This window comes from Panthera tigris, chromosome E2 (assembly GCF_018350195.1).
Source record: "Panthera tigris isolate Pti1 chromosome E2, P.tigris_Pti1_mat1.1, whole genome shotgun sequence".
Classification (NCBI taxonomy): Eukaryota; Metazoa; Chordata; class Mammalia; order Carnivora; family Felidae; genus Panthera; species Panthera tigris.
This window is the reverse complement of record NC_056674.1, coordinates 3,477,871-3,492,537: the sequence shown is the minus strand read 5'-3', so window position 1 is coordinate 3,492,537 and position 14,667 is coordinate 3,477,871. Positions and strand designations below refer to the sequence as shown.

General features: G+C 42.5%; 1 protein-coding gene across 1 annotated transcript; it reads left to right on the top strand.

The window, feature by feature from the left end:
- Positions 1 to 16: 16 nt before the first annotated feature.
- FCAR (Fc fragment of IgA receptor) lies at positions 17 to 13,984 on the top strand. Its single transcript, XM_007087143.2, is given in 8 exon segments — positions 17 to 30; positions 735 to 808; positions 4,089 to 4,136; positions 4,551 to 4,586; positions 7,493 to 7,777; positions 9,894 to 10,181; positions 12,570 to 12,777; positions 13,670 to 13,984. Coding segments are annotated over 8 exon segments (1,011 nt in total). The 3' UTR covers positions 13,728 to 13,984.
- The last annotated feature ends 683 nt before the right edge of the window (positions 13,985 to 14,667 follow it).

The following is a 14,667-nucleotide window of genomic DNA, read 5'->3' as shown; positions in this document are numbered from 1 at the left end:
CATGAATTAAGACACGATGTATAGTGTGAAGTAATGTGTCCCCAGGCTAAGACTGTAAATAATTTTGTTCTTCATTGTTTACAGGGTAAACAACTGTATTGCTCTCACAGGCTAAAATGTGAAACACACTAGGGGGTCAGAGATGTGTTGTTTTTTTTAATGTTGATGGTCTTTTCTCATTACAGAAAAGACATTCATTCTTTGTATAAAAGTTGGAAAATAGATACAGAAAAAAGAAAAATCACCAATAAATTTATCATCAGATAATCATTTTAAACACTTGTTGCTTTAATTTTGGCTTAAAGTACTCATGTGTGTGGTTCGACAGAATTTTACGCATTTGCACCTTTGCAACCACTACCTGTGCCAAAATGTAGAATATTCTTAACACCCCAGAAAACTTTCTTGGCCCTTTTTGTGGGTAAGTTCTGACTTCCGTTACTATGCTACTATAAACAAATAAACAAAGCTATCATCTATCTACTATTAATCATCTTTCTTCCTAGCTATTACTGAATTTCACCTACATGGAACCATATACTATGTATTTTTGTGACTGGCACCTTTCGTTCAACATTATATGTTTGATATTTCATCACATCTTTGCATGTGAAAAATTATTTTCCATCCTGTGTAAGAATCCATTGTGTGACTATGTCACAATTATGTATCTAGTTGTGGTGAGTGTCCCAAACTCTGATGCCTTAATTTCTCACACTCTTATGTCCTTCCAGAACCATCCAGATAGATCTACCCAATCTTACTGGAATCCGGGAAGCCATGCTGGGGCAGGTCCAGGCATCCTCAAGTGAGAGATACTGGAAGCTCTGGTGGCCAGAGAGCACCTGGCTGGTGTCTCCATCATGGAGTCTGGCTCTCGCCCATCACCTTTGCAGCTAACTCCTTCAGGGCACATTAGGGAGTCCCACGCACCCCATGTCTCAATTTAGTATAGACGATTGCCCCCAAGGCTCAATCAAGGAAATCCAGTAGCAGGTTGTGGATCTATCAGGATAATTCTGGAAAAAACAAAACAGTGCAAGAAATTAAGACATCAGAGTTTGGGAGACTCGGCAATATTTTGGATGCAGAACTAGCATCAAAGTTAACCTTGTTAGAGATCAACAGTGAAAATGACAGTTTCTGTGCAGCAATGACAGGAATTCACATTTTTGAGCACCTCTTCAACAAAATCTGTTTCACATATATTTCTTCAATGAATCTTTCTGTAAAATTTATCAGGGCTCCTTGTTATCTGTACTTTGCTAAGTAGGGAAATTCAAAGAGATTAAGTACCTTGTCAAAGGTCACACAACATGGCATGTTTGTTGACCATGATGGGGCCCCAAAAAGAAGACCCCTGAACCCAACCACTGTCTGGTGAAACCACCTCCTGTAAACATATATCATACCTTGGATTTAGGGGATTGGTCCAGGTATGGACTTTAAGACACACTTGGGTTTTGGAACCAGGGGAGACCTTGGGCTTGGCTCAAAAATATTTCCAGGAAGTCAGATATTTTTGTTCAGCACATGTTGCAGGGAAACCAAAGCTATTATTGAGAAAGGAAGTTGTTCAGCTTTCTCTATCAACAGTTTGTAGAGGGACCTAAACAAGGATGAGAGGACCTAACAGACAGACAGCACCCGTGCATGGGTCAGTTCTGTGGGGCTCCTTGTTTCTGCACAACAGAGGTGTACAATAGCCAAGGAAGGAAAGTAAGTGTATTAGGTCCTACTGAGATCTACAAGGGGAGGCATGGGGGAGTTACCTGGAACTCCCCAGAGACTGGGGTATGGACCCATAGCAATCACATGGACAACTGAGGTTTTCCACAACCTCAGTTTGAACACAAGGTTTCAGCTTGGATGCTAGGGTTAAGGCAAGAATTTGGAAAAGAGTTTAAGTCTCCATGTGACTTCTCTTACAGTGTTATGAATGAATATGAGAAGGCGAATCCTTCTCTCAGACCACAATGTCCTCTTTCTCAGTAGAGAAGTAAGAGGCTCCTTCCAGGACACCTGGGAGGCAAAAAAAAAAAAAAAAAAAAAAAAAAAAAAAAAAGGTGTTTAGGGATAAGTTTGATTCTGAGAACAAGTTGGCTGTTGAGATCCCAGGGAAGAGAAGATTAAAGAAAGGTTTTGGGGATTTGTGCCTAGAAAGATGTTCTAGAGACCTTCCCACTGGAATGATCTAGGTTCTGTGAGCCTAAATGGGGTCTACATTCTGTAGAGCCTGAATTCCTCAAGGAAAGGATGCTGTGGAATGCATGAAGTTCAGTAATGTCCCAAAGCAAGTTCTGGTTCCTCAGCCTATACATGCCAGCAGACAACACAGGACACTTGTTCTCAGCTGGGGCAACATGGCTGTGTCCACACATGGACCATTATAATAGTGTCTGGAGACATTTTTAGTTGTCACGACTGTGGAGGGGGTTCTACTGGCATCTAGTGGACAGAAGCCAGGGATGCTTGTCAACATCCTGCAATGCCCAGGATGGTGCTCCCTGCCCCCCACCCCCGCACACACAGCAGAGAATCACTATCTAACCCTGTCAATAATGTTAAAGTTGAAAAAAAAACCCAAAACCTTGTCTAGGATGCAATGCTGGTCACCATTTCCAAAAACTAGCTGAAAAATGTGCCATGAACCCCTGGAAAATGTGTTATACCCTGAGATAAACTCATTTTTTACAGCGATAAAGCCATGTTTTATTAGACAGTGACTCTGTGTGTGTGTGTGTGTGTGTGTGTGTGTGTATAGTAACATTTCCATGTACCCTCTGATATACAATATCAAATATTTCACATATCAGAATATACAAAGAAAAGTAGGTTTTGCCATTTCTCAAAACATATCCCTCATCTCTTTTCAGTTCCGCATTTCCCTCAAGAGTAAGTTCTATTGCAGAGGGCACCTGTTGGGATGAACACTGGGTGTTGCATGGAAACCAATTTGACAATAAATTTCATATTAAAAAATAAAATAATTTTTTAAGAAAGAGTAAGTTCTGACTTCTGTCGCTATGTTACTACAGACAAATAAGCAAATTCACCATCTGTCTATCACTGGAATATAACGTGTTTGTCATGTTCATTTTGTCCCAGGATGAAGTGACCAAGTAACCCTAGCATCTCCCCTGAAGGGTCCAAAACATGCTTCAGAGATGGATATTTTTTGGAGGTTTAGCATTCAGATTTTGCTTTGTGCTTTCTTAGGTGCAGTGTCTTTGGCAAAGTCATTTCTCTTAAAGACTCATTTTCACTATTTTTAAAATCTGTCAGTGGTGTCTTCCAAAAGATGGGAGAAGCCCAGGACACTTGGTGTATTGAAAGGCAAGAGTGATGTATTACAGTTAAAATGAAGTGTACTTGGTAGAGAATTTGATTTGGAATATTTGGCTTCCCATTCTTGAAGAATTAGTGATGCCAGGAGTTTACAGCTAACTACAGCTAGTCTACATCTAACTATCTATATACCCCACTATCTGTATCTACATGTATAGATAGATGGAGATATGGATATACGGATAAGTATAGGCATAGGAGTTTCTTTCTTTACAGATGATGAATAGCTCCTGAAAAGATTCCCCTACATGCTGGCATTGAGAAAATCCCAGTGCAAGAGTATACTCTCTTGCTAGTCAAGCCCAAGTGGATATACTCAGTCCCTGAATTCCAGAGAAGGTACATGGGTCCATAACAGGCAAGGCCACATGGCTGTTGACTAATGGTCCAATGGAGAAGAACCTCTGTCCCTATGGCACCATCTTACATTCTGCCCCAGAGCCTTCCACTTGGTTGTGGGATCTGGTTTGAATAAGGATTTGAACCCATTAGACATTGGTCAAGGAAAACACTCACTTCTTGTCGGAAACTTAAACAGGACGTTTGGTCTCCTTCAGACCCCACCCAAGAGCTATCCAGAGCTAAGTTCTTTAGGAAGGAACCATTACTTGTGAGGCAATAGATGTAGGAATTCTCTGACAAGGAACTCTTACCTCATACTTCCTGCTGATTTATCTTACTGTTTTATGAGGATCTGTCATTCTGCTAATGTGCCCCAACAAGAGACTAACTGGGCTGAGGTTCTGACAGAATAAGGGCCCCCAGAGACACCATCCATCTCTGTCTCGGTGAGTCCTGTAATGCAAGTGGGTCAGGGGGGGAAGATGTCCCAAAACTGTCCATGTCCTCTTACTATGAGGACTCAGTGACTTTAGTGGCTGCCAAGGAGATTCTGGCCTCCTTAGTAGAGAGTTGGGCCTTGTTCAGATGTCTGTAACTGTGTCTGCTCAAGTCCAAGTGGCTTGTGGGGCCTGTTCAACCCACATCATGCTGTCTAGAGATCCATGGTGGGTCCAGAGTTCCTATAGATGAGAGCCTTGTGACCTGGAATCTAGGAGGTAAAACTAAAAGATGAACCTGAAAACTATCCTTTCTGTGGGGGGAAAAAATTGACACCCTGCATGTCATTAGTCAGCATGAATTGGAACAAGGACTACTGTTGAAACTGGAAAACTGATCTTTTGTGAATCTCTCTCTTCCAGTGCTCTGTCTGAGCCAGAAGCTTTGGGCACAGGAAGGTAAGTGTTCCCCTAAATCTTTCCCAGACACCTTCTACTTTGGAACAGAAGGGTTGAAAAGACAGTCAAAAGCCCAAATGAATTCCAATTTTATTCCCCATTTAAGCCATCTCTGCTGTGCCCCCCTCTCCAGACCCCTCAAAAGCATCATACTCAGCCCTGGGTTTAGTGTTTGCTTCCATGAGGCTGTCTGTTCCATATCTAAGACATGTATTTCACTGAATGTTCACAACTCCAAGGGTGAGGAAGTTGGGAGCCATCAGTGATTGCCCAATATCTGTCCCTATGTCAGACCTACTTGTTTTCACAACCTGATTCTCTCCACTCTCTCCACTTTGCTTCACTCAGCAAGATGTTGCCTTAGTCCTGCCCTCCTGTGCAGTCTGTGTACTAGTATGAAGTAGCTCTCAATTACAACTGTATAGTCAGTCACCTCTGTTACTGCCTTGGATGGAATCCCATGTCTATCCATGTCTTTTCTCTTCCAGTTCCTTCTAAAGACTGTAGTCTGAATTACTTGTGTGTTTAAAACACAAGTATGTTTATCACCTTCATAGAACCCATCAGGGGTCTAACTTCAGATAAACCTACTGACATGGCCATGGCCGTGGCTCCCTAGCTGTGCTGGGCTGCTTCTGCTCCCCCAAGCCCATTTTCCATTCTCCCACCGAGTCTCTGCTTCTCAATCACTCTGACCTTATTTTCATGTGTCCCATACTTATTTGTACTTTATTATCCAGGACCTTCTCCTGTTGTTCCTGTGATCCACAATGCTCCTAACCTGTCTGTCCACATCGCCTAGGCTACTCATCTTCATGTATCAGCTGAACCCTCACATCTGTTATCAGATTTCCAAGATCTGTGTCTCTGTACTGCAGACTGTGTGTCATGACCTGTGATTATATACTTGCCTATTTTTTTAATGTTTATTTTTGAGAGAGAAACAGAGCACAATGGGAGAGGAGCAGAGAGACAGGGAGACACAGAATCCGAAGCCTCCAGGCTCTGGGCTGTCAGCACAGAGCCCGACGCAGGGCTTGAACTCACAGACTGCGAGATCGTGACCTGAGCTGAAGTCGGACGCTCAACCAACTGAACCACAAGTGCCCCTACACTTGTCTATTTTTAAGAGTAGTACCTGACATTTCCCATATTATCATTCCCCTAAAGGTCTTAACCAGGTTGTTTAGGTCAGGGTTTCCCAACCTCAGTCCTATTGACATTTGGGAGCAGGTGTTGTTTGGAGGGAAGTCCTGTGCATTGTAAGATCCCTGGCCTTTACCCAGAAGATGCCAACAGTGCCTTCTGCCCCCATGTGACAACCAAAAATGTCCCTAGGCATTACCGAATTGTCCCCTGGGAGGCAAAATTGCCTCCTGTTGAGAACCACTGGTTTAGGTCATTATATTAAATAAACATTGTATCTGCATTAATGGAGATATCCATGATCTCTTCATCTGTTTTGGAAGAACAAAAGCATGGAGGTATTGGTGAGTGAATACTATTAAATAAAAGGAAGTCCTGCAATTTTTGGTAAATACAGTCAACACCTTCCACAGCCACCTATAGCAAGTTGGTCTTCCTTCACAGCAATCCTCATGAGAATGGCAAATTCCCTTTCTACCCCCCCAACCCCTCCTCACAGAGCTGCAGTTGAGCACACCACTATCAGGTCTAAAAGAGATGATACACCTTGATAAAGGAACCAGCAGGCTTGGAGTTGTTCATGAGGGTTGCCATGGCAACGGAACACCAAACAGACTTTGTGGCAGACTAGTGGTTGCTAAGGGCTGTGGGAAGGTAGAGTGGGGAGTGACCTCTTGGTGTATACAGGGTCTCCTTCGGGGTGATAAAAATGCAAGAAGATAGAGGTGATGATTGGACAACATTGTGAATGCGCCAAATGCCACCGAATCATACACTTTAAAAATGGTTAATTGTATGTTATGTGAACTTAATCTCAAAAAGAAAATGAACATGTGAAAAGGAAGGGGTTCAGTTCCTCAAAAGGCTAAACATAGAATTATCATGTGATCTAACAATTCCACTCCTACATATACAACCAAAGGAATTGAAAACAGGAACTTGAACAGAGATTTGTACACCAATGGTCACAGCAGCATTATTCACAATAGCGAAAGATAGAAACAATCCAAATATTCATTGGCATGAGTGGATAATCAAAATGTGGTCTACACATACAAGGGAAGGTGACTTGGCCATCAAAAAGAAGGGTATTCTGACACGTGGTACACATGCATGAACCTCGAAGATATTATGCTAAGTGCAGTACACCAGACATGGAAAAACAAATACTGTATTTGATACGGAGTACCTTGAATGGGCAAATTCATAGACAGGAAGTAGATCAGATGTGGAAAGAGGGAGTTATTGCCTAATAATTACAGAGTTTCTGTTTGGAGTCATGAAAAAATTCTGAAAATAGAGGTCATGGTTGTGCAATATGATGAATGTAATTAATTCCACTGAACTGTACATTTAAAAAATGGTCGAGAGGCACCTGGGTGGCCCCGTGCATTGAGCAGCTGACTCGATTTCAGCTCAGGTCATGATCCCAGGGCCATGGGATTGAGCCCCGGGTTGGGCTCCATGATGAGCATGAAGCCTCCTTGGGATTCTCTTTCTCTCTCCTTCTGCCCCTCTGTCCCACTCGTGCTCTCACTTTCTCTAAAATTAAAAAAAAAAAATTAATGGTTGAAATGGTGAATTTTATGTTATATATATTTTACTACAATTGAAATATACCAAAAAAAGGAAAAGATTTTAAAAAGGAAGGAATCCTGGGTCTTTCAGACCTTAACTTATTTGCATTTCCCCCACAGATAAGAAAAGCACTATAGTTTCTCCATGGCCGGCACCTGACTCTGGGCTCTATTTTCTTCCAGGGTGTTTTCCCATTCCTATTATATCTGCCACACCTGGTTCTGTGATTCCCTGGAATGAGTCTGTGAAGATCCTGTGTTGGGGGACTCCTGAGTCTTACTTGTACCAACTGGAAATCCTGAGAAACTCCACATTTGAGGTGGTAGAGAAGAAATTGGGATTTCAGGAGAAGGCTGAATTCCTCATTAGCCACATGAATACCAACACTGCAGGGCATTATCAGTGCCAATATAGGAAAGAGTACAAATTATCGGAGCACAGCAAAACCCTGGAGCTGGTGGTGACAGGTGAGGACACATCCAGCGTCTCCAGCCCTTGGGTGTTGTTTCTTTCTTATTCTTTCAAAGGCTTTACTTTTAGAACAGTTTGGGTTTACAGAAAAGTTGAGAAGATAAGACAGAGGCATTCCCATAGACCTGTCACCCACTCTCCCCTGCTGTTAACATCTTCCATTAGTACGGACTTTTCTTCCTATTAATGAACCAATATGGATAACTTAGCATGCACTGAAGTCCACAGTTTATTTAGATTTCCTTAGCTTTTATCCAGTGTCTTTCATCTGTCCCAGGATCCTATCCCACGCTGCATAGAGTTGTCATGTCTGCTTAGGTTCCCCTAGGATGTGGAAGTTTTAAGGAGTGCTGGTCAGGTATTTTGTACAATGCCCCAATATTGGAAGTTGTCTGGTGTTTGTTTGTTTTTTTTTTTTAATCTTAGTTTTTTTTAAACCTAAGTTTACTTACTTTTTTTTTTAATGTTTTATTTATTTTTGAGACAGAGACAGAGCATGAGCAGGGGAGGGGCAGAGAGAGAGACACACACAGTATCCAAAGCAGGCCCCAGGCTCTGAGCTGTCAGCACAGAGCCCGACGTGGGGCTTGAACTCAAGAACTGTGAGATCATGACCTGAGCCGAAGTCGGACGCTTAACCGACTGAGCCACCCAGGTGCCCCGTTGTCTGGTGTTTTAAGACAAGGGTCATTAGATCACTGTGAGGGAGACCACAGAAGCACAGTAACATTTTCACCACATCACACTGAGGGTACATACCATGCAAATGAATATGGCTGTTGATGCTGAGATTGAGCACCTGGCTGAGGTGGCATAGGCAGGTTTCTCTCCCAACCCTTTCCATATGGAAGGAAATCATTATATGCAGCCTGTACCTGAGGCGGGTGAGGTAGTTATGCTCCCTATGCTCCCTGCATGAATCCAGCCCTTGGTTTTAAGCCCTCTCTATTCAAGGTGGCTTGACCCCGTGCTTCTAGAAGCATCTTTTTTCTAGAAGAGTCCACCCTGAATTTCTACCTGCTGACATTCTTTTTACATAATGTCGACTCTCTCTGTCCCTGACATAGCTCCTCTAATTCTTTGGATACTATCCGCCCTTTTCCTTAACATGTGGCTTGTGATATTGTGATTTATAGTAAGAACTATATATATGGTCTTCATTCCTGTTCCTGGCACAGAGCTCCTAAATTCCTTGGAATTTCCTGAGTTATATGAATGACAAAGATGTTTTGATATTCCTAACAACCCCCTTTTGACCACTCCTGAGGTTATGTCAAAGAGATAACTTTTGGACTACCTCCAAGGAGAGGAGAGGGGGTGGAGATTGAATCAATCACCAATGGCCAAAGGTTCAATCAATCATGCCTATGTAATGAAGCCTCCATAAGAACCCAAAAGGAAAGAATCCAGGTTGGTAAGCACAAGGAGGTACTGGTAGAGCAGGGAACAAGGATATGGCACCTGGGCCTTATTTACCTCTACCATTTGGCTGTCCCTGATTTCATCCTTTAGAATAAACCAGTGGTCTAGCGGGTAAACTGATTTCTTGAGTCCTATAAGCCATTCTAGCAAATTAAGCGAACCCAAGGAAGGAGTTCTGGGAACTTCTGATTTATAGCCATTCCGTCAGAAGCACAGGTGACAGCAAGGGCTTGTGATTGGCATCTGAAGTGGGGGTGGTCTCATAGGACTGAGCTCCTAACCTATGGGATCTGAGGTTATCTCCAGGGAGATAATGTCAGAATTAAGTTGAATTATGGGATGCCCATTGGGTGTCTCAGAATTTCCTGGTGGTGTGGGGGAAAGCCCCACAGGTTGTAATTGGGAACAGAATCATGTGGGTCTTGTGGCTTTAGAAACAAGATCTCTATCTCTTGAAAATGGTATCTCACCCAAGTCTCACAGGCTGCTTGTTTGCTCAGCCCTGTCTGCAATAATTTGGGACAGAGTATATGTCCTGGGGTAGGAAAATGGGAAGTTCCCAGCTCCCATTCCTTTGAATCAAGGAATATCAGCATCTTGCCTTCCCTTAGGATGGACCCAACATGAGTGTTGAGGATAAAGGGAAAAGGATGAAAAATCTTGCTAATAGCTCACTCTCTTTTCTTTAAGGCTTGTACGACAAACCCTCCCTCTCAGCGGTGCAGGGCATGGTGGTGATGCTGGGAGAGAATATTTCCCTGCAGTGCAGCTCAACAGACATCCCATTTGATAGATTTTTACTGACCAAAGAAGGAGGAGCCACCCTGTCACAGCACCAAAATGGGGTACACCAAGGCAACTTTATTCTAGGCCCTGTGAACCACAACTTCTCAGGGAACTAAAGGTATTATGGTTGGTACAGTGGCAGCCCTTATGTGTGGTCAGCCCCCAGTGATGCCCTGGGGCTTATGGTCACAGGTAGGTGCACCCCAGCCCAGCCCTGAATCCTCCTCTTGGGGCCTTGGCATTAGGCAGGAATATGGAAAAGTACACTGAGAAAAAACAGTGGGGTAGTAGAGGGCCATTAAGCAGAGGACTGTGAAGAGAAAAAGACTTTCATCCACATCCCATTCAACATTCACATCCTCTCCTAGAGTTCTGTAGACAGCGCCCTTTAAAAATGTGGTCTGGGGGCACTTGGGTGGCTCAGTCAGTTGAGTGTCTGACTTCGGCTCAGGTCATGATTTCACAGCTCATGAGTTTGAGCTCCGAGTCTGGCTCTGTGCTGACATCTCAGAGCCTGCAGCCTGCTAAGGATTCTGTGTTTCCCTCTCTCTCTTTCTGCCCCTCTCCCACTCATGCTCTCTCTCTCTCTCTCTCTCTCTCAAAAATAAATAAACATTAAAGAACAATTTAAAAAAAAACATGTGGTCTGTTGAGAATGGAGAGTCCAACGTTTAGAATCATGTTAAGGGGTGTGGTTGAGACATAGATCCCAGACACCACCTTAGACTAACCCACTTCTCTTTTTTCATATGCTTAGCTGCATCTGGGAACCCTTAAACTGACCTTCAGTACTAGACTCCACTCTGAGTGATTGGCTAGAAACTCTAGCATAAGCCAAATTATTATACTGTTTGCATTACTCAGCTCAGCGAGAGAAGACAAGTTCGAGCAAAAGAAAGTAACTGCGGACCGCTGAGTGGGGCGACCGCATTCATCTCCTGTGGCCACTTTGTCCAATCACTCCACAAGCTGAGCAGATACAGTAGTCATGGCTCTGTAAGATCATGCAGGCTAGAGTGCTCTTTTCATTTAACAGTGCATGGATAGTTGGGCATCAATGGAGGAGGAGTGAATCAATTAGCCTTTTTCTTTAGATAGTCACCTTGTCTTGTTTTAAAAATCATCTGTCCCAGGGTTGGGATGATACTATCTTGTATTATCTTCTAATCTGAAGATCCAAATCCGTTTGAAATTAATTTCTGTATTTATTAATGTCTATTTATTTTTGAGAGAGGGAGAGGGAGAGCACGAGTGGGGGAGGGGCAGAGAGAGAAGGGGACAGAGGGTTTGAAGCAGACCCTGCTCTGACAGTGGGGCTTGAACTCACGAACCATGAAATCATGACCTGAGCTAAAGTCGGACTTAACCGACTGAGCCACCCAGGTGCCCCTAATTTCTGTATTTTAACCGGAGAGAGTTACTACAATTTATGAGCACTGTAATCTCACAGTACTTTATTAATTCCTGGCACATAGGCCTATGAAGCCCATATAACAAATGAAGAAAATTTTCTTAAAGTTTCGGTGAACAGCAATGTCTAGTGAACAGTCACACAGAGTGGAGATAAATTTTACCAAAGATTATATGAAGACTTTCTCCTAGCTACTTCCCAGATCCTTTGTCACGTATGGAAGAGGAACACCAATTGTTATGTGGGGTGAGGAAAGTATAGAGAAAATGTACTATTCTGAATACATGAAGGTGTTGCAAGGCTGTGGGTTTTTAAATTTAATTTATTTATTTAAATTCAAGGTAGTTAACATACATTGTAGTCTTGGCTTCAGGAGTAGAACCCAATGATTCATCACTTACATGTGATACCCAATACTCATCCCAACAAGCGTTCTCCTTAATGTCTATCAGCCATTTGGCTCACCACCCCACCCCACAACCTCCTCTCCAGCAACACTCAGGTTGTTCTCTGTATCTAAGAGTCTCTTATAGTTTGCCTCCTCTCTGTTTTTCTTATTTTTCCTTTCCTTCCTATATGTTCATCTTTTGTGTTTCTTAAATTCCATATATGAATGAAATCATACGATATTTGTCTTTCTCTGACGGACTCATTTCGCTTAGCATAATACACTTTGGTTGGATCTATGTTGTTGCAAATGGCAAGATTTCATTCTTTTTTATCACTGAGTAATATTCTATTGTATATACATACCACATCTTTGTATCCATTCACCAGTCAATGGGCATTTGGGCTCTTTCCATACTTTGGCTATTATTGATTGTGCTTCTATAAACATTGGAGTGCATGTAGGGGATATAGCTCAGGAGCAGAACATTTGACTGCAAGGCTTTGACTAAACTTTGAGGGAAATTACTACATGAAGAGGGATTCAAGAGCCAACACAACATCCCCATAATCACCTCCTTTCCTGTTCACAAGATGCCCCTTGGATCCAGGCTCACAGACTAAGTATGGCACTCGTGAATGCATGAGCTTATTGGGCGGGGGGGGGGGGGGAGGGTTAGTGGAAGCACAAATAGGGAAATGAGCTCCTTTTCAGGGCTCTGTGTTGGGATGAAATGGAACATGACCAATGATTGCTCATCTCCTTTGAATTATGTCCACAGATATAATGAACCAAGATTACACAATGGAGAATTTGATCCGTATGGGCATGGCAGGACTGGTCCTTGTGGTTCTCTTGGCCATAGTCATTGGAAATTGGCACAGCCATAAGGTTCCAAACAAGGAAGACTGGCCAGATTTTCCTGAACTGAGCCGGAGTAAACACAAATGTCAGACTGGACCTTTGGACAAAGCCTTAAGAGACACCAGGTAGCCACCTGTCACTGAAAGAGAAATGAGTCAGCACTTGTGGAGCCCTGCAGAACTACTGGGAGAACATAAGGGGGAAAGAGGCACTGACAATTTTGGATCCATTTTCAAACCAATCCAATTGTATTTTCTTATATGTATCTAATACAGTTGTACACCACTTTTCTAGATTTGGTGATAAAATCCTTGGTACGGTCTTGTCTGTGATAAAAATTATTCAACGTATTCCTAGTTCTCAATCCTGACTTTTTTTCCAGCCTCTACAGAAGGTCTGGCTCAAGACTTTAATCTGTCTTAAATTTATCAGCCAAACCAGGTACCCTTACATCCTCCTAGGTAAGACCTTAACATTCAGAATGCCATTAATTATTAATACCACCAATTAATTATTAATACTGTCCATTCAACATACCATATTTCCCATGACATGAGTGCTTCTAGTTTTCCGTACGATGACATCTGCGTATTAACACATGCTTTCCCTGTTGTTAAAAAGACTTTCCTGTTCTTATGAAACTAACATTTCAAGATGTCTCATGCCTCCAATGCAAAGTTGATAGACTTGTGAAAACAGCCCCAACAAGCATCTCCTCTGGGTTATCTCAGTCCTTTGAGCTGCTTAGTCTATCGAATCATCTCTTTGTAGTATCTATCGTGAAGTATGCAAAACATAAAATACTGGAACTATTTATTGAGATTATGAACAAATAAGTTGATGAAGGACATGTTAGATATTGGGCCAGATAAAACCATGAGGAAGTGCCACAGTTTCAGAGGAAGGCTAATCAGAGACTTTACATCAGAGCCAGGATTTGGACCTGAGAGATGCAATGAGATTTGATCCCACAGAGAGATAGGATCAACCTCACACACTTGGTTGTGTCCACACCAGGGCCTTGTGTGGAAAAGCATACTGTAAACCTGGGAATAAAAAGACCCTCCCCTCCTAGAAAAAGGCTACGTTGTCTGGTAGCCATGATGACAAAAAGCCGCCGGAGCCAGTTTTTCACCCATCAGCAATGACCACTCCCCTCAATGAAAAACGCCCTGGTGATTCAACCAATCAGCTCCTTGCTTCTAAATGTCAGCCAATCAGAAACGGATTTACTTCAGTAACTGCACCTGTGAGTGACAGCCAACCCTTCAGAAGGGAAACAAAAGTAATATAAAAACAGGGAGGGGGACAAAACATAAGAGACTCTTAAATACAGAGAACAAAGAGTTACTGGAGGGATTGTGGGAGCAGGGATGGGCTAAATAAGTAAGGGGCATTAAGGAATCTACTCCTGAAATCATTGTTTCACTACATGCTAACTAATTTGGATGTAAATTTTACAAAATAAAAAATAAAAAATAAAAAAAATAAAGTCCCCCTTCAATAAACATCTTTTACAGATGATGCCAATCCACAAGAGGCCCTGAGAATCCATATTTCCCAAAAACCCTGTAGGCTCTGCTCAGAGACTCAGAGGCATCATGTCTAGCCAGCATAACTCCCTTAACAGTAAAAATAAATTCTGCTTTGCCTTTTTTATTCCAGGCACTGAATGGTGAGTGCATTTACCTTTGATAGTTCATATATTGGGCTGATTTAGGTTAAATGGAAGGCGTGGCTTGGGGAAAAGAGTATGAGGACTTATATTCCATGACCTTCACCTCTATGTTGGGCTTTATGTTAGTCATTTCATTTACAAAAGCTTACTACAGCCCTGTGAATTTTATTTTAATCAATCCATGTGTCACATGAACAAACAGAGGCTTAGAAATGATATGATTTGAAGGGCGCCAGGCCGGCTCAGCAGTGGAGTGTGCAACACTTGATCTCAGGGTTGTGAGTTTGAGCCCCATATTGGGTGTAGAGATTACTTAAAAATGAAACGTACTGCACAC